This window comes from Euprymna scolopes, chromosome 6 (genome assembly GCF_053919585.1).
Source record: "Euprymna scolopes isolate OS-2025 chromosome 6, ASM5391958v1, whole genome shotgun sequence".
Taxonomy (NCBI): domain Eukaryota; kingdom Metazoa; phylum Mollusca; class Cephalopoda; order Sepiida; family Sepiolidae; genus Euprymna; species Euprymna scolopes.
Window position 1 is genome coordinate 139902345 of NC_136487.1, and position 21886 is coordinate 139924230.

Genomic DNA, 21886 nt, shown 5'->3' on the forward strand with positions numbered 1-21886 from the left:
GAACAGAAAAAATAAGCGACGCATTTAAGTCTGATTACAATGATTGTAGTCTACAGTGCACTTTAGAGAACCTACTCTTGATTTTATAAAATTATTTTTATATATAAATTTGATGAATTATTTTTATTTATGGCTTGAATTAAAATAATGGTTTGAATATAAGTTTAAAATGAAAAGGTTAAGTATTATGATTCTGTTGTGATTTGAACAGAAACATTTATTTCGAACGCGCCCTATCATATCAAAGAACCCAATGTAGAGTTTATATGCATGACCTTTCTGGTTGTGTAGCAATAAAACTTCTCAAATACACTTTTGATGTTAGGCTGTATAAGGTGTTGTGATATTAGGCTGTATAAGGTGTTGTGATATTAGGCTGTATAAGGTGTTGAGATGTTAGGCTGTATAATGTGTTGTGATGTTAGACTGTATATAGTGCTGTGATGTAAGGCTGTATAAAGTGTTGTGATGTAAGGCTGTATAAGGTGTTGTGATGTTAGGCTCCATAAGGTGTTGTGATGTAAGACTGTATAGGTGTTGTGATGTTAGGCTCTATGAAGCGGAGAAACATTATTGAGAATACGTGTGTCAAAATCACTTTTTTTCGGAGTTTTTCGATTATCAATTATCGATACCTATCGAAGCTATTCCGATAGAAAACTTATCTAAGAGCACTGCCAGATACACAAAGTACATTTGTGTTAAATTTCATATAAATCGACCCAGACGTTTTGGAAACCATAGGGAACGAACTCACACACATACAGACACACATAGACACACACACAGACGAAATTCCTTTTATATAGTAGTAAAGATGACATTTTCATCAAATAAAACCTGAAGTTTAATGAGGGAAAATTGAAATTCAACATTATTAAAAATAAATGAAGCAGAGGGAATATGGTGAAGAAAAAGGTGATTACACGTGAATGGATAGTCTGGTGAAAGATAAATAATCCAATGACGGTAAAATGCAATAATATAACTTCAAGAAAGTTAATTGAATTTCCATTTGCACAAGTAAAATCCAAGTAAATCCCGTAATGGGAAGATGGTCCAAAATAATCCAAAGGCCGAAATCCATGGAATAATTCACAAATATGTACAAGGGAAAAGGAGAAAAATTCCAATAATATTAATAAAAGAAAAATAAGATATGCTTTTTAAACTGCTGCCGAGACATAAATATATATATATATATGTGTGTGTGTGTGTGTGTGTGTGCGTGCGTGTGTGTATATATATATACATATATATATATATATATATATATATATATATATATATATAAACTAATATTTAAAAAAAAACACATTTAACCTAGATTTAAAATAGGTCAGGGCAATAGATACCTACGCTCCCGCCAAAAAAGCACACACAAAGGAACGGGTGAACCGGAAATTAACTGGGCCTTTGTCCTGTAAGTGCCTGCTCATTGGCTGATTAGGAAGGGTGCGGGGAAAACTAGAAAGCTAATTGGCTAACTAAAAACACAATAGAAGGTGCGTATATAAAAACGCGAGCAACCACAAAATCCTCGCATAAGCCTGATGAATCCTAGCGTGGATGAAACGCGGAATATTATGTGCAGCTTAATTGCGATATATATATATATATATATATATATATATATATATATATATATAAGAGCTGTACCCGGCCACGTGTTGCTGTGGCCCAGTTTGTTTAAATGGAACACAAAACAAAAAAGACAAAATATATGTTTCTTATGTTTATGTTCTCAATATTTATGGATACACAATATTTTGAGGTGTCCGTTTTTCTGTGAAGATGTAGAGATTGTCTGATTTCCCCACTGTAGAACACGCAATATAACTCTATCCATATGAGAAGCCATACAAATGTAAAAATTGCCCCTGAGTGTTTTAATGGTTATTGTACACGATAAACGAATTGTGAAGGGCAATATCTTAAATTAAAATTATATATCCGTTCAAATTATTCAATGCACGTTCATTGCCCGTTTTTTCTGAGGTTTACATATAAAAAAACATTAGGGTTTAATTTTACTATAGACATGTATGTGATCATGAAATAGAAAATCTTGTAAATTAAAAAATTCAACCGATTTTCATTTTGTATAAAATGATAGTGTTTAATAAAAATAAATCGAAAGAAAATTTGAAAATTGTTTCCAAAATTAAGCAACAAATTAAGTGAGGGTCGATGATTATTCAGAAGGAAGAAAGAAAGAAAAAAGAATTTTAAAATGTTGTAGGATAAGTTTAAAAAGAAAATAAATAGTTTGAAAAACTGTTGTTGTTTTTTTTTTGGGGGGGGGTTCAAATGTATATCCTCATTTTCGCAATTTTTTTTTTTGAAAAAATACATTGCTTTCAAATATAATTAATAGGAAAATTGGTAAACATTTTGTTGCTTCCTTGTTATTGTAGCGAAATTCAGAAATCATCATGTTGATCTTCCAGTGAAACTAATAGTATCTACTGAATTGCCATGCCGCAATAATAAAAATAACCAAAACTTACAATAAAGTAGAAATTAATTATTAAAGAAAATAGTTTTCGAAAAAATTAGAAACTTAAGGTATTTCTCTTGTGTTTAAGTCACATGTCACGTGACAAAACAAACATAACCGAAATCATTTTTTGTAGAATTATGGAAGAGTTAAATAATTGTGACATGAAAATTAGGTAGATAACATTGGTTATTGTTGAAATTGACAAAAACTGTAGTTATCATGTTTTTTTAAATTAAATATCAACTTTTCGGCTGGCCGATTTCGCAACAATAATGAAGTGCATATTTTATAGGTCAACCTGTACAATGAACATCCCGTATATATTTTTTGGTACTCTTGTAGAATTCGACCCGGATCCTCGGGATTTTTCGTAAATTATGGTTCAGGCACGACCGGCAGTCACTGGATTCAGCCGAGCAAAGTAACAAACGCAGACGAATTTCAAAATAAACAAACCGGAAAATAGAAATACAATAAATAAAAAATAACAAAACCTCACTGAAAATGTACTGAATATCTATATATCTATTTTCCTCAAGAACAGTTGCATTTTGTGTTGTTTTTGTATTCATTTCTCTTCTTTTTTTTGCAATCTTTTATCAACAAAAATTGTTTGTTTTTTTCCAAGAAAAGATTTTTTTACCGTAAATTATAAGGTGAGAGTTTTTTCAAGGAAACTTATATTTTTTGTTTTGTTTTTTTTTAAGAAAATTAGTAGTAAACTTCTTTTTTTTTTTTCAAACAGAATTTTTTTATGAGAAAAAACGAAGGCTTTTTGTGAAAACCGTAAATTGGGAGATGAAAGTACGGAAAAAATTTTGCAAGAGAATGCATAAATTATTTTTTGTGAACAGATGTTAAAAAAGATAAACAGAACAAATTTCCCATCATCCAAGAAATAATTTAAAAATTAGATTTAAAAAAAAATGTCGATTTAGTGTTTCAATATTTGAACAAGGCTCGGTTTAATCCGGTGATTGCCGATCGAGCACTAATCATAATTGACGGAAGTTCCTAAGGATTCAGATCATATTCCGCAAGAGTACCATTCTTTTTAATTTCGCCTTTTTTTGGGAGCGGATTATCAGCGATTACAAACTAACAAATTTAACTGAAATGCAACAAAATCCATAATTAAAGATTCAGTTTCTAATGCAAAATTCTAGTAAATCGATCCCCCGTATTGGAAACACTCAAGGGAAACACGAAACCAAATTATTGCCCTTATGTTTGGGAGAGGTTTTTTCATGTTTGTTTTCAATATTTTTAGCAGATTATTATTGATTTGACTCTTCTCTACGATTTTTTTTCGATGCCAAAAATTCAATATTTAAAGAATTTTAGGCGTTGCTCAGTTTCAAATATAACGAAAGTAGATATAGAACTTTGTGGTGCTTTCACGGTGGAACATGTTATAACTTAGTGTATTAATGTTATTTTTAAGTAAAAATAATATTTAGGTTTGGATATAAATTCCTAAACTCATTTCATTCTAAATAATTTAGGTGACTGAAATAGAAATCTCATTAGTTAAATTCCATTTGAATCTTTAATTTCCTGACTAGTAAAACATGATCCATAATGGTTGCTTTGTTGCTAATATCAATTTTCGATGAATAATTAACAGGAAACCGATCACACGTGATTAATTTAAATTAAATTTTAATCACAAGATTACATTTTTAATAATCACGTGATTAAATTTTGTCCACTTAAAATTTGTGAAACATTTCTAATATGCTCATATTGCATAGAAATTGTGTTTACATAAGCGAGATACTGACGTAGACCGAAAGTTCCTTTTAGTGATGTCACGTGACTGGTGAATAACCGGCGAGTGATGATATTTCCCTAAATAAAAAATGGCAACATCGTTACAAAGAAAACCACATAATTTATTAAATAAATATTAAGTATAATGTAATAGTTAAAAGATATAAAAACTCGTACGGGTACGATAAAAATACTCTACCAGAATGTCGAAGCAATCGAGCCTGTGGTTATTTAGATCATTGGTTACGAACAAACATACTTTTACATTTATAGACAGATAGATAGATAGATAGATAGATAGATAGATAGATAGATAGATAGATAGATAGATAGATCAACCACGGATTACGATAGCAAATAGCAATCTACCCGGGAGATCAACATTTAAATTCTTCGGTCAAACATCACCAGTTGACATCAATTAGAACAAAACATAAAATATATTGTTACGGCTGCTGCAACGAAAGTGGGCTTCCCCTACGGTATTAGAAAATGTTTCACGCCTACCAGCACCCTATATTTCTATAAGACATCAACCCGCGATATATGGAGTGTAGTTATCACATCTGCGCTTGTATTATATATTTGTTTCTGACCCTTCTTTTTTTCGTTGTTAGCTATACTATATGTTTGCCGATTCATTTTTCATGTTTTCATGGCGAATTCTTTTCTTTCTTTATCTTTTCAGTTGGCGATTCATTGTTTATATACTATCCGTCATATGCGGAAAGTGTTGGACTTAACAGAGAACAGGGCGCTCTGGTCGTTTCAGTGTTTGGAGCTATTTTTACCTTAAGCCAAATCATGGCGGGGATCCTTGTTGATTTTTTACACATTCAAACCATTTACCTTTTTTCTGCATTATTGTTTAGCATGTGTTTAAGCATCGCGTTCATTCCCTATTGCCAAACATTTGCAACAGTCGTTTTAGATGCTGCAATAATTTCTATGAGCTATAGTAAGTATTGCATACTCACGTTTTATATTTCTCATATATTATGTATGTAGTACTCTGCTAAATATAGAGGAGAGAAAGTTCGACATAGGCAAGGACTATAGGTTCCGTTTTGCTTGGATCTAAAACACACACACAATTTATTTTAATTTGTTTTCATAAGCATTTACATATCATTTACATATCACTACATATTTATGAGTATGTTTCGCTCAAATAAAAATATATCTTGCTTACTTTGTTATTAAACATCCTCGTATGAAACTCGTTAAAACTTTATTGGTTGCTTCACCTCTGGAAAATATTAACCTGCGTGTGTGTATATATATATATATATATATATATATATATATATATATATATATATATATATATATATATATATATATATATATATATATATACATACATTCTGAAATTGATCATGTGGAATTCCAATTAAATTTATTGTTTAACAACTAAGTACAAATAATTGTTGTTTTGCCTTAACCCATAAACTCCATCATAAGTAGGTAGATATGTAGATGGATAGATAGTTTGCGGGTGAACATCCACGGATGCAGAGACTGATGACTAATTTACTAGCATTCGTAAACAGATGGAAATATAGACAGTTAGTTTGTGAGAGCAATAGATTTATATATAGATTGTTAGATACATATATATATATATATATATACTCCTATAAATTTGAGTTTTGTGTATTAATAGTCATATCTAAACCCTTTTTTCTATTTATTTAAAAGGAAAATACAACTTTGTTATATATGCGTTGTGGAATTGTATTCATCAGCAATAGATCTAACTAATGTATATATTCTTTTATTCAGTTTAATTAATTCCCTATTAGTTTTTCGGTTTTCTTATGAGATGATCATCTTTAGTTAACTATTAAGTGTAATTATATTCATACAGATATTCTACATGATCTATACTTGCGTAATATTTGCATAAAAAAGTTATAGTAAACGCAAGACTTTTTCTATATATATTTATGCATGTGTATATATAAAGTGTTTAAAATATTTTGCCTACTAGACATTTTGCCAGTTTTTGGTCTACAGATATGAAAGTTAGATTTTCAACTATTTCTTCCTCCATCTTCGATAGTTTCGGATAAACTTTGTTTACATTTTACGATCTATTAATTGATTTTGTTTAACATGTTATTTCGTAAGAAGTAATTGTGATTTATAGGTTAATGTGAATAGTGTTTATAAAAATTTATCTTCACCCATGCTAGTTACGTCAATAATTTAAATTTTAAATTTATCTTTTCAGTTTCTTATCACTAAGTAATTTATTTTTATTTTTTATCTTCCCTCTTCATTATCATCCGACATTCTGAATGGAACAACTCTATTTAGTCAGTTTTTATAAATTTATCGAAATTCCATGCATTATTATTTTAATATTTTAACTTTAGTATTTGTTTAATTTAGTATTTGTTTACTTAAATATTTGTTTACTTTAATATTTGTTTAATTTAGTATTTGTTAAATTTAGTATTTGTCTAATTTTGTATTTGTTTAATTAAGTATTTGTTTAATTGAGTATTTGTTTATTTTAATATTTGTCTATTTTAGTATTTGTTTAATTTAGTATTTGTCTAATTTTGTATTTGTTTAATTAATTATTTGTTTAATTTAGTCTATGTTTATTTTAATATTTGTTTATTTTAGTATTTGTTTAATTTAATATTCGTTTAATTTAGTATTTGTTTAATTTAATATTTGTTTATTTTAGTATTTGTTTACTTTAATATTTGTTTGTTTTAATATTTGTTTAATTAAGTATTTGTTTAATTTAGTATTTGTTTACTTTAATATTTGTTTATTTGAGTATTTGTTTTATTTAGTATTTGTTTAATTTAATATTTGTTTATTTTAGTATTTGTTTAATTTAGTATTTGTTCAATTTAATATTTATTTACTTTAATATTTGTTTATTTTAGTATTTGTTTTATTTAGTATTTGTTTACTTTAATATTTGTTTTTAGTATTTGTTTGATTTAATATTTGTTTGATTTAGTATTTGTTAACTTCAGTATTTTTTAATTTAGTATTTGTTTACTTTAATATTTGTTTATTTTAGTATTTATTTATTTTAGTATTTGTTTAATTTAGTATTTGTTTATTTTAGTATTTGTTTAATTTAGTATTTGTTTAATTACGTATTTGTTTACTTTAGTATTTGTTTAATTTAGTATTTGTTTAATTAAATATTTGTTTAATGTTGTATTTGTTTAATTTAATATTTGTTTATTTTAGTATTTGTTTAATTTAATATTCGTTTAATTTAGTATTTGTTTACTTTAGTATTTGTTTAATTTTGTATTTGTTTACTTTAATATTTATTTATGTTAGTATTTGTTTATTTTAGTATTTGTTTTCTTTAATATTTGTTTATTTTAGTATTTGTTTAATTAGTATTCGTTTAATTTAGTATTTTTTTAATTTAGTATTTGTTTACTTTAGTATTTGTTTAATTTAGTATTTGTTTACTAATTTATTTGTCTATTTTAGTATTTTTTTACTTTAGTATTTGTTTGATTTAGTATTTGTTTACTTTAGTATTTATATAATTTAGTATTAGTGTACATTAATATTTGTTTAGTATTTGTTTATTTTTGGATTGGTTTAATTTAGTATTTTTTTACTTTAATATTTGTTTATTGAAGTATTTTTTTAATTTAGTATTTGTTTATTGAAGTATTTGTTTAATTTAGTATTTGTTTACTTAATTATTTGTTTGTTTTAGTATTTGTTTATTTTCGTATTTGTTTATTTTAGTATTTGTTTACTTTAATATTTGTTTACTTTAATATTTGTTTATTTTAGTATTTGTTTAAATTAGTATTTGTTTAATTTAGTATTTGTTTAATTTAGTATTTGTTTATTTCAGTATTTGTTTACTTTCATATTTGTTTAATTTAGTATTTGTTTTATTTAGTATTTGTTTAATTTAGTATTTGTTTACTTTAATATTTGTGTTATTTAGTATTGGTTGAATTTTATATTTGTTTATTTTTGTATTTGTTTAATTTAGTATTTGTTTACTTTAGTATTTGTTTAATTTAGTATTTGTTTAATTTAGTATTTGTTTACTTTAATATTTGTTTATTATAGTATTTGTTTTATTTAGTATTTGTTTAATGTAGTATTTGTTTACTTTAGTATTTGTTTACTTTAGTATTTGTTTACTTTAATATTTGTTTATTTTAGTATTTGTTTTATTAAGAATATTTTATTTATTACTGGTTTACTTTTATATGCGTTTATTTTAGTATTTGTTTAATTTTGTATGTTTTTAATTTAGTATTTGTGTACTTTAGTATTTGTTTACTTTAATATTTGTTTATTTTAGTATTTGTTTAATTAAGTATTTGTTTAATTAAGTATTTGTTTACTTTAGTATGTGTTTAATTTAGTATTTGTTTACTTTAATATTTGTTTATTATAGTATTTGTGCAATTTAGTATTTGTTTAATGTAGTATTTGTTTACTTTAGTATTTTTTAATTTATTATTTGTTTACTTTAGTATTTGTTTAATTTAGTATTTGTTTAATTTAGTATTTGTTGATTTTAGTACCTGTTTATTTTAGTATTTGTTTAATTTTGTATGTTTTTACTTTAGTATTTGTGCAATTTAGTATTTGTTTAATTTAGTTTTTTAGTATTTGTTTATTTTAGTATTTGTTTATTTTAGTATTTGTTTATTTTAGTATTTGTTTAATTTAGTATCTGTTTAATTTAGTATTTGTTTAATTTAGTATTTGTTCATTGTACTATTTGTTTAATTTAGTATTTGTTTATTTTAGTATTTGTTTAATTTAGTATTTTTTTTTACTTTAGTATTTGTTTAATTTAGTATTTATTTACTTTAGAATTTGTTTATTTTAGTATTTGTTTAATTTAGTATTTGTTGATTTTAGTACCTGTTTATTTTAGTATTTGTTTAATTTAGTATGTTTTTACTTTAGTATTTGTGCAATTTAGTATTTGTTTAATTTAGTTTTTTAGTATTTGTTTATTTTAGTATTTGTTTATTTTAGTATTTGTTTATTTTAGTATTTGTTTAATTTAGTATCTGTTTAATTTAGTATTTGTTTAATTTAGTATTTGTTTAATTTAGCATTTGTTTAATTTAGTATTTGTTTAATTATGTATTTGTTTAATTTAGTATTTGGTTAATTCAGTATTTGTTTAATGTAGTGTTTGTTTAATGTAGTATTTGTTTAATTTAGTATTTGTTTATTTTAGTATTATTTTAATTTAGTATTGCTTTGTTTTAGTATTTCTTTAATTTAGTATATGTTTAATTTAGTATTTGTTTAATTTAGTATTTATTTATTTAGTATTTGTGTAATTTAGTATTCGTTTATTTAAGTATTTGTTTAATTTAGTATTCGTTTTGTTTAGTATTTGTATAATTTAGTATTTGTTTATTTTAGTATTCGTTTAATTTAGCATTTGTTTAATTTAGTATTTTTTTAATTTAGTATTTGTTTATTTTAGTATTTGTTTATTTTAGTATTTGTTTAATTTAGTATTTGTTTAATTTAGTATTTGTTTATTGCAGTGTTATTATGTTATTTTAGTATCTGTTTAATTTAGTATGTTTAATTTAGTGTTTGTTTGTTTTAGTAATTGTGTATTTTAGTATTCGTTTAATTTAGTATTTGTTTACTTTAATATTTGTTTATTTTAGTATTTGTTTATTTTAGTATTTGTTTAATTTAATTTTTTTATTTTAGTATTTGTTTATTTAAGTATTTGTTTATTTTAGTATTTGATTATTTTAGTATTTGTTTATTTTAGTATTTGTTTAATTTAGTATTTGTTTATTTTAGTATTAGTTTAATTTAATATTTATTTAAGTTAGTATTTTTTTACTTTAATATTTGTTTATTTTAGTAGTTGTCTTATTTAGTATTTGTTTAATTCAGTATTTGTTCATTTTTGTGTTTATTTGTTTTAGTATTTGTTTAATTTAGTATATGTTTACTTTAATATTTGTTTATTTTAGTATTTGTTTATTTTAGTATCTGTTTATTTAGTATTTTTTTAATTTAATATTTGTTTATTTTAATATTTGTTCTTTTTAGTATTTGTTTAATTTAGTATTTGTTTAATTTAGTATTTGTTTATTTTAGTATTTGTTTAATTTAGTATTTGTTTAATTTAGTATTTGTTTTTTTTAGCATTTGTTTCTTTAATATTTGTTTATTTTAGTATTTGTTTAGTTATGTATTTGTTTAATTTAGTATTTGTTTAATTCAGTATTTGTTTAATTCAGTATTTGTTTATTTAAGTGTTTGTTTAATTTAAGTTTTGTGTAATTTTGCATTTGTTTAATTTAGTATTTGTTTAATTCAGTATTTGTTTATTTTAGTGTTTGTGTATTTTAGTATTTGTTTAATTTAGTGTTTGTTTATTTTAGTATTTGTTTAATGTAGTATTTGTTTAATTTTAAACTTACATTTTAACTCTCCTTAAATCTTATCGTAGTTCAATTTTCACTTAGTTGTCTTCAACTTATACTTGATTAAATTCATCTGTTTGTCTTCATATCTTGCAAGAGAGACTAGAAATCTATTGTACACACACACACACACACGCACACACACACACACACACACACACACACATATATATATATATATATATATATATATATATATATATATATATATATCCTCCAAAACCTCTGGCCCTGGTGGAGCGGAGACTAAAACTTGCTTATATGATTTTTAATGATCTGAAATAAAAAGAAATGAAGACTTTTTTCCAAACTTCCATATTAGTATTCATAATATTACCCCATTTCAAAAGAGGGGAGATATATTAATCATTGATATGTATCTGATATAAATATAAAAAAGAATAACACAAATAAATTAAAAATGATGGAAGTTTGTAACCAAGTCTTCCCTTCCTATTATTTCAGATCATTAAATATTATATTAACAAGTTTTAGTCTCCCCTCCATCAAGACCAGAGGTTTTTGGGGGAAAAATAAATAAATAATAATAATAATAATAATAATAATAATAATAATAATAATAATAATAATGGCAACTATGTTAAATATGATATCTTACATAGTAGCAGCAATAATAATCTAATGATGGATTTAAAACGGCTATGTAGTTAGAGCATAATGCGTGTCTCTGTTAAAGATTTAGAATATTTAGGGAGATCTTGAGGAATTCGTTATGGTTATAATAATACAGTGTTAACCGAATATAAGATACCGGATATAAGAGAAACCCGGATATAAGATAGATTTTCTCTAGCCCCAAATTATAGCCTGTGTTTATGTATATAAATTAAAACCAGATATAAGAGACTCGGAAATAAGAGAAAACCGGACATCAGAGAGATTTTTCTGGGTCTGTCCTCCCCGATATAGTAGATTTTGAGTAACAGTATGATTTCGTAAATCAGTCAGACAGAGGTAAGCTAGAGTTCTGTTGAGTCAGAATTTTTGTGACAGTCAGGCGACCGATCGAGAACAAAAAGACGACATATGATCAAATTCGACTGGGTCGTAATTTGCATACGTCGAATTTGTGCATATCAAAAAAACAGTATTTTTTTTTTTTTGATTAGCGAAACGATTTTTGATTCCTTCGAAGTGATTTTGTGTGCGTCAGTAAGAAACAGAACGACGGATCTTTTTGGGCACAAAACGGTATTCGGCAGCGAGAAAACGTTAATTTCAACACTTCAAGTTTGTTTGTTAATTTTCCACTGAAGACTTTGCTCACGATCATTGCGATTAGTGATCATCTTGACGGCGTCTGAGCTTTTCTGAAGAATTGGAGTTCATCGACAATGTCAAAGTCAAGCCGCTGCGTCCAAAAAGTTGGCAAAACCAGATTATTCTGTTTTTGGACAATGCAACGTCATAATTTACTGCCGGGTACATCAAACATAAAATTGTCGCTCATGCCACCAAATACCACCAAATACCACCAAACACAACCAAATACCACCAAATACCACCACATTGAATTCAACCTTTGAATCAAGACATCAATTGTTCAAAACGTATTATCGTCAGGAAATTGTCGAATTCAAATTGCGGCGATCGACGCTACACCGCCAGTACCGTTGTCGGAATTGAAAACAATGTACATGATGAAACCGTCAACAATTCAAAATTGTTTTAAAACGGCCGACTTTTTCATTGAATTACAGGCTGAATTGGAAGAAATACTCGACGAAAATGATCAAGTTTATCCGCCATCGGGCATGGAATGAACAGATTTTGATGAATTTATCAGTTTCGGCGACAGTACACAATGTTATGGAGAACTGACTGACACAGACATCACACGTGGTATAAAATTGGATGATCAAGATTTTGATGAAGATGATGATGCTGAAGGCGTAAGTTCTGAAGTTTTGAAAGTAACAAACCAGTACCAAATTCTCTAGCTGCATTGAATGCTCTTAAAACTCTGACAGCCTACAGTGCATTGAAATTGATTTATCGACTGTATGAAAGTGTTCATGATGTTAACAAAAAGATTTTTGTATAATCAAAAATGACTGACTTTTTTAAGAAAAAAATTTTTTTATTAAATTATTTATGAAAACTGATTAAAAATGTATTTTTGTTAATGTGTTTTGTCTATAACTGTTAAATAAGTTAGTGTTCTGTACCTAAAAAGCGTTATATGAAGTGTCCCCATGCTTACCTTAACAAAATAAACCAACCCCTAATATATGAGAAACACGGGCATAAGAGAATTTTTATCGGGAGTGGAAAAGTTCCCTGGCGTCTCTCTTATATCCGGCTTACACTGTAAATATAATAATAGAGACTAAATGAAGTAGCATGAAAAACAGTCTCATTGGTTACTAAGGAAACTCTTAATCATGTTACCGAGAAGTAAGCAATAGAAACAATGTTGTGGGGGAACCACGCTCTCAATCGATTCAACAACAGTCCATAGATACCGGAACTCTTATCGATCTCAGACAGGGCTCTAGTTTCGGAGTTAATCTCGCTTGTTCGGTGAAACGCAAAATACTCTTTTTATTCTGTAACTTTTTGTTTGTCTTTTATAAATACACGTCTTCACTTACACCGTTGTTCTGCTTTTACTGTGGCTAATTTAAAGCCATAACAAACAATAAAGCAAATTAAGGGCCAGTACATTATTCAATATGAAATAAATATAAGATAAGTAAGGTATACGGACTATGTGGAACTAGTAGATAAAATGTCAAGGAAGTTAAGCATTTCAAACTTGTTATATTTGTATTTTGCTAAATGTTTGCATCAGAATATCAATTCGCTTCTAAGATTAAGTAAATTTACTATTCTAACTGACTTGGAAAAGCAAAGTGTCAATTTAATTGAGAAAGGGGTGTTTTATATTTAATTTTCTTTAATAAAGTCGTTAAGGTTAATTAGTCATCTGTCTCTACATCCATCGATGTACACTGTCAAACTCTATCTATCCATCTATATATACATCTATCTATCTATTTATTACTCTATCTCTGTTATTTCATCGGTTTCTCTATTTCTACGTAAATTTTCTCCTGTTTATCTCTTAATTTCTTCATTTAATACTCCAACTATCAATCTATTTCACTCTCTATATCTAATTATCTTGCTGTTTTCATCTATTTATCTGCATTTCGATTCTTCTATTTAAGTAGGTACGCTCTCATCTACGAATAAATTTAAGTGTAGACATAGAAATCGGACTTTTCCTAACATCTTCTATATGCATTATTTAAAAGGAAAATATTATGGTTATTTATCCATGCCTGCATAAATTTTCCCAGTTATAAATCGTTGCAGGTACTACTTTTAGAGGAAGTCAACTTCCGGTAGGCAATTCTGACAACCGAATCGAACTGTCTCGCTACTAACTTTTTTGTTATTGTATGTTTTTGTACTACTGTATCTTATTAATATATTTGTTTACTCATTTCTCCTAGTATGCTAATTTCTGTCCTTTAATAAGATCACCACAATTTGACGACAAGGACCGCTGAGAACCCCAAAAGAGTTACACAGATATATTTAATATCCGTTCTGCGTTAAACGTTCAGGTCATAGTCAATAAATAATTTATTTTACTTTTTGTTTGTTTATTTATAAGTTGTTTTATATTTGTTAATCTAGCGGTCAGTTGATATTGATTTTAGCACAGACAAAGCAAACACCTGTTCAAGTAATATACCAGTTATTAACAAGTTGGTTGAAATTTAACCTGTAATCTCGAAGGTTCAGCTTAATAAACCATTATCTACTAAATAATAAAATCATTGCAGAAATTCCCCTCTGGACCAAAGTGTTATAGGTTTGAAATAACAGGTGCCACGTGCAAATTGAATACATCTAGGTTATTAGCCACTATCTTATGTCGCTATCTGTTGTGGGAAACCACCCTCCAAATAGACTAATCCATCGTCCACATAAACTTTACGCATGACAGTCCCAGGCGGGGATTTAATTCCAGAGCGACTCTCGCATACTCGGTGAAGTACCTACACTTTTCGTTTGTAACCTTTCCTTTGTAACGTTTCCGTTTTTCATGTAATACATGTTTAAACTGTTCTCCGTTGCTTTGTTCTTCTTTGTGGCTACTTGCGAGCCTTAACACTGACGACATTGGATTCGAGATACATACTCATGTCTAAAACAGTGTTCCCAAAAACGCTGGCGACATGGGATTCGAGATGCATGTTCACATCTAAAACAGTTTTCCCATAACACTGACGACATTGGATTCAAGAAACATAGTCACGTCTAAAATAATGTTCTGAAAACATTAACGACGTTGAACTTAAATGTGTATCGCGCTTAAGAAAGTGTGGCATATCACTTTCGACTGAAGGACTCATGGAAATTTAAAAAATACGATTAACAACTGTTAATTGAGCTTACAAAAAACAGACAATTACAGAACGAAAAGGAGTTTCGAAAAAAAATTCGTCGCTACTTAAAAGGTAAATCTTTACTTTGTAAAAAAAAAAAAGAGAAAAAGTTCGTTGTTACTAAAAAGGTACTTTGCAAAAGAAAAGTTCGTCGCTATTTTTCTCTACTAAAAAGTAAACGGTGCTTTATCTTTTTTCAAAGGGAAATATACACTTGATTTTTAGGAGGGGAGGTGAACGATTAACTGTCTCCCTAGATTAATATTTTTTGGCTTGTTTTTATTATCCTGAGAGGAAAAATCAAAACGTTTTGTTAAGTCCAACCAGACAAACGTTTTTTTCTAACCAGACAATGAACGTTTTTAAATTGCTAAATTCAACCAGACAAAATGGACGAACTAAAATTAGCGTTAGCACACTTGACGAAGTTGCAAATTAAAGCAGCCAACGTCAACAAGGAACAGACGACCAGCAAAAGGAATTTCACAAACAGGCAGCCGAAGCTCAAGAACAATTGGCCGAACATCAATTACGAACAGAAGAATTACTTGCAGAAATCGCAAAGAATAACGTGCCCTCTGAAAGCGATTCAGCTTTTTATCAAAATACAATATGGTCTGCAATAGATAATTTTAAGTACGAGGAAGATGAAAAATCATTTGCAGCTTATTTCAGGAGATACGAAGACTTTTTTAATGTCGACTGCGGTAACTGGTCTGGCCAGAAGAAGACCAGACTGCTGCTACGAAAACATGAAACGGCTGAACATGAAAAATTCGTGCATTGCATCTTGCCACGGAAAACTGCGAATTTATCGTTCAATGAGACGGTAAATCTGCAAACAGAACTGTTCTCCCCGAAAACGTCTCTATTTCATAAGCGATGGAGATGTTTGAATGTGACCAAAGACGATAATGACGACTTTGCTACGTACACAGCAGTAGTGAACAAGCATTGTGATGACTTTAAGTTGTCTGAATTAACAGCAGACAATTTTAAATGCCTTGTTTTTGCACAAGGTTTAACCTCAGGAAAAGATGCGGAAATCAGGCGCAGAGTTTTACGAAGTTAGAAAACGAACTGAACTTAACAGTGCAAAAATTGACTGAGGATTGTCAAAAAGTTGAAATAATAAAAAAAAGATGGGAGAAATATCGAAGCAGGCATCACAAATATAAAAAATAACGAAGAAAAAATCATTGAGACGGTACACTAGGAATTACCTCCAAAAGTCGGAAAAATCAAAAGCTCTGAGCCCTTGCTTCAGATGTGGTGGAAAACACTGGGTAAAGGATTGCCCATTTCTAACAAACAGATGCCTGATATGAAATAAAATCGAACATAAAGTCCCTCACTGCAGGAAAAATAAAAACAAAAGCCTGGTACGTCAAACAATAATTCGAGACGTCGTAGATGAAAACCTACGCAAATATGTAACGGTCAACATTCTCGGCAAGGATATCAAATTTCAAGTAGACAGTGGGTCAGATCTTTCAATTATAAATTTCAAAACATGGAAGAAATAACGAAAAACGACTATGCTAAGAACAGCGACGGCCGTCAATGGTACAAAAATTAATTTGGAGGGTGAATTAATCACCAACGTCACCTTGCTGGGAAAAACGAAAAAATAAAATGTATGTCTTAAAAAATAGTGAGAACCTGTTTGGTTCCGATACCATGGATGAATTTCATTTTTGGGATCTTCCTATATTCACATTTTGCAAAAAATAGAAACCTATCCAGCTAAAACTGAGAAACTTATAACTAATTTTAAAAAAGAATTCCCAAATGTATTTTCTCTTGACCTTGGGAGATGCACAAAAATGGCCGCTGATTTTAAGCTAAAACCGGGCACACAACCGGTGTTTAAAAAAAACGTAATGTCCCGTTCGCATCTCTGAACGAGATAAATCAGGAACTGGACAGATTAGAAAACATCGGTATGCTCGCTAAAATTGAACATAGTGAGTGGGATGCTCCAGCAGTCTACGTAAAAAAAAGTCCGGAGAAATCAGCGTTTGCGCTGACTTCTCGACAGGACTGAACGGGTCGTTAGAAAACTTTCACTTTCCATTATCCAGCCCAAAGGAAGTGTTCACGAAATTTCACTTTCCATTATCCAGCCCAGAGGAAGTGTTCACGAAATTAAATGGCGGCAAGTTTTTTTCTCTAAGATCGACCTGAGCGACGTTTACTTACAAATTTCTGTAAACGACGAATGCGTTAACCTCCTCTGTATTAATACCTATCGGGGTTTGTACAGATAAGAAAGGCTCGCGTTTGGAGTCAAGATAGCACTCGTGATATTCCAGCAAGTCATGGATACCATGCTGAGCGACCTGAACAATGTCATCGCATATCTAGACGACATCATTGTAGCGAGCAAAAGCAGGGAGGAACACGTAAACCATATCAGACAAGTATTCAGTCGAATACAAAATTATGGGTTTAAGATCAAAGAAGACAAGTGTGAATTCTTTTTACAAAAAATCAAGTACCTAGGACATATCATTGATAAAGATGGCAGACGCCCAGGTCCGGACAGGGCGACCGCCATTAGAGAAATACCGGCACCGGAAAACATTAGCACAATTACGAAGTTTTTTAGGCTTGGCAAATTATTACCAAGTGTATATCTCTAACATGCACAAATTGCGTGCGCCACTAAACCAATTATTACAGAAAGATAAAATTTGGGACTGGACAGCGGATTGCAAAGCATCATTCCAAGAAATAAAAAAAATCCTTACTTCAAAACTGTTCCTAGCTCATTTTAACCCGAAATTGGATATAACAGTGGCTAGCGATGCTAGTTAATATGACGTTGGTGCCTGCATGTTACATAAAATGGTAGATGGCTAAAAACAGTCAATCGCTTTCGCGTCCCGGACTCTGTTTCCAGCAGAGAAAAATTATTTTCAGATCGGGAAAGAAGGACTAGGAATGATTTTTGCAGTTTCAAAATTCCACCGGTTCTTGCACGGAAGGCATTTTTATCTACAAACCGACCATAAGCCTTTGATGTCCATTTTTGGATAAAAAAAGGGACTTCCCATATTCACAGAGAATCGACTGTTAAGATGGAGAACTATTCTACTAAATTATAATTTTACAATAGAATTTCTCTCCTCAAAAAAAAACTGGCACATGCTAACGGTCTGTCGAGAATAATTCCTTCTAAAATGGAACCTCTTGAAGACTCAGTAATCGCGGCACTGCGTAATAATAGTGAATTGAAAACAATGATTAATAATATCATCCGCGAACTGCGAACGTCAGGAAATTAAGACAGAATCCGTGAATGATGAGTTCATCAAAACTACTAAGCAGAAGTTAACACTGGGTGATATCGGTTCAAATGTATTTTCAGTTTGCGACGAAACGCTGCTACACGGAAAAAGGGTTGTCATCCCCAAAAACATCCAAAGAAGGATTCTCAAGGACTTTCACATGGGTTATCCAGGAATAAACCGGAGGAAAAGCCTGATGAGAAATTTTGTTTACTGGTCAGCTATGGACCAAGACATTACCAATATGGTGAATACGTGCAAAGGCTGTTCATTGGTTGCCAAGGCACTATCTAACACATAAGCCTTGGCCTGAAGCTGAACAACCGTGGTCGAGGATCTACATTGACTACGCGGGACCAGCAGAGGATTTTTACTACCTGATAGTAGTGAACAGCTACTCGAAATGGCCAGAAGTCTTGAGATGTAAAAAACCAACCACGACTACGATAATTTTTTTATTGGAGTTGTTTGCTCGTTTTTGGGTTGTGGATTGTCTAGTCAGCGACAACGGTACCCAGTTCACCTCGGCAGAGTTCAGAGAATTCTGTGAGACGTACCAAGTTAAACATAGTACGACCCCCCCTTCAGTACCACCTCAGGAGTAACGGCCAGGCCGAACGCTTCATCGACACGCTAAAAAGGGCGTTAAAAAAGGTGTGCGGCACACCAACAGAAAAGGCCATCCAGCAATTTTTAGGATAACAAAAAATCCGAACAAACCAGATGCCGGATCCCCAGCTGAAATCGTGTTTGAAAGGAGAATAAAATCAGTATTTGATAAGCTGCTGGCCAGACATATAATACAATACAGAACCTCTACAATGCCAACAAAACGGTTTAACCGCGGGTTAAAGTATATTTTAGACATTATAAGAATAATGTTTCCTTTTGGGAACAGGGCACGGTCTTACGAAGAGTCGGCCATATTAAATACATCATTCAGGGCTCAAAATTTGAACATAAGAGGTACTTGAATCAAATAAGGAAACGCCTTCCCGAGGATCAAGAAAAACTACCGCAGGAAGGCAGAGAGGCAATTGATAAAGTATACGACTGTTTTGACGTGGAACTTCCAAAAGGCATGTAAGAACCAAGACGCTCCGGCAGGAAAAGGAAGCGCACAGACTCCTTGCTGGTCTGCCCCCAAAATAAAAGATACTGATTTCACACCCGGGGAAATCAGCTTGGGAGGTGGTGTTGTGAGGAACCACCCTCTAAATAGACTAATCCATCGTCTACATACACTTTACGCATGACGGTTCCAGGCTGGGATCTAATTCCAGAGCGACTCTCACATGCTCGGTTAAGTACCTACGCTGTTCATTTGTAACCTTTTCTTTTTAACCTTTCCGTTTTTCATGTAATGCATGTTTAAACTGTTCTCCGATGCTTTGTTCTTCTTTGTGGCTACTTACGAGCCATAACATTATCCAACCCCACTGCTGAACATTCAGTCGTGAAAATAAATTGCTACATTCCATCCGACGAGCAACACCATCACAATCGCAATATCTACAGAGGAAATAGTTTCTATTTTTCTCTCAAAATGTTTAGTGCTCTCATCGCTACCAGTTGACACCGGGGCCAATTCTAAATTTTCCTCCGATACTTTGCTTACACCGCCCGGAATCGGTTATTATAAACATAGACATAATCTACACTTCACGTAATCCTACTCATACATAATTATATCTACCCTGCCGAAGTCCACCTAATCTTATTTGCTTAACTCCAGATATTCTCATATTCCGGTTCTATTCATAAACGAACGGTTAGTGACATATAAACATTGCGTCGTTATAAGACACATTTTTACCTTTCTGCTACAATTACATTTCCATCTTACTTCCATTACTACAACATGCAAAATCATTGCATTCTACGTTTCAAAGACTGCATCACAATTTTTTCCTTCCACGTGCCAATGTTCTTTTCCTCTCTCACTCTCGATATTCATGCGATGACGACGATGATGGTCGCGATAAACCGCTACGTGTACTTTGGTGCGTTTTTTAGCAGTTGTTTTGCATATACATTTATTTTCCCCCTTATTTTACCTCCCAGATATTTGCTGCTTTTAGCTTACAATTTCTACAGACAAACCAAACAAAAACAGAAACCAATAACAAACAATAACATAAAACATTTAACAAAATATGAATATGTATTTTTTTTATTTTTTCATTTATCACAACAACGATGACGGCAGCAACGGTGACGTCCACCACGGCGACCACGCCGCCGCTGGCGACAACGACCACGACAATCATAAACCAAGCATTCTTTTATTTTGTACATTAAGTATACCGTAGACGTCACTTGTTCTCATACAGTGGGCCGACCACCTCCCTTGATGAGTTCATAATTAAAGGATACTCTAACAACATCTAAATCTGACCCCCAGGATCACCATGGGCATGGAATATGTGCCTACATTAAATATGGCTTCCCGTGTGGCAGGAATATCTCCAGAGAAGACCCTAATTTACCTTATATGTGCTTTCGGGTTAAACTTCCTTACACCACCGCATTTATATTTGCCCTCTATCGCCCCCACAACAGCAGAGTTACTATCTTTAAGAGTATATCTGAGAAAATAGACCACATCCTGTCTGCTCATCCCTCGGCTAATATTCACATTTGCGGTGACTTCAATGTCCATAATGTGGAATGGCTGACCCACTCAAATAAGACTGATGATGAGGGAAGGTTCTGTCATGATTTTGCCATTGCCTATGACCTCACTCAGATCGTTCGCGAGCCCACCCGTGTGCCCGATACTACCGGTCATTACGCAAGCCTTCTAGACCTTTTTCTCTCCACTTCCCCTGGGCTATGTTCATGTTCCGTTCTATCTCCTCTGGGATCCTCCGACCACTCCGTTGTAACAGTTAAGATAAAAATGTAATGTCTACAGACGTACCTCTCCACTGTACTGTATACCGATACTCTATGGCTGACTGGGATAGCTTCCGTACAGTCATATCTGATCTACCTCTCTATTCCAATTTAAAAAGGATGTGTCCTCTATAGTATCAGACCTGATTGAATGGTTACTTATAGGCATAGACCAATTTATACCATCAAAAAAATTCCAACAAAAACCTAACAGCCAGTCATGGTTCTCCCCTGAATGTGCTGCTGCCATCGCGCACAGAAATCACTTTTTCCATAGCTACCAACGTAATAAATGCCCTGCGACTAAAGCTGCTTTCAGGACCGCCAGCAATCACTGTAAAACAGTAATAAAAAATGCAAGAGAGCTATATGCTCAATCCGTTAAATCCAAAGTAGCTGAGCAGCGGCTTGGTTCCCACCAGTTCTGGCAAATAGTAAATAGGATCCTGACCAGAAGCGTGCGTTCTATCCCAACCATTATCAATGGACCAGAGGTTATCTCGTTAGCATCCGACAAGGCCAAACTATTTGCAAAGAACTTTGCAGCAAATTCTA

At 30.8% G+C, this 21886-nt stretch overlaps 1 protein-coding gene across 1 annotated transcript in view; it reads left to right on the forward strand.

Moving 5' to 3' along the window:
- LOC145278258 (monocarboxylate transporter 9-like) overlaps positions 1–21886 on the forward strand; it is a 56271-nt gene that overhangs the window by 19798 nt on the left and 14587 nt on the right. The window contains exon 6 of the mRNA XM_080130549.1: positions 4965–5234. Coding sequence (XP_079986675.1) covers positions 4965–5234 — 270 coding nt within the window. The remainder of the gene's footprint in view (positions 1–4964; positions 5235–21886) is intronic.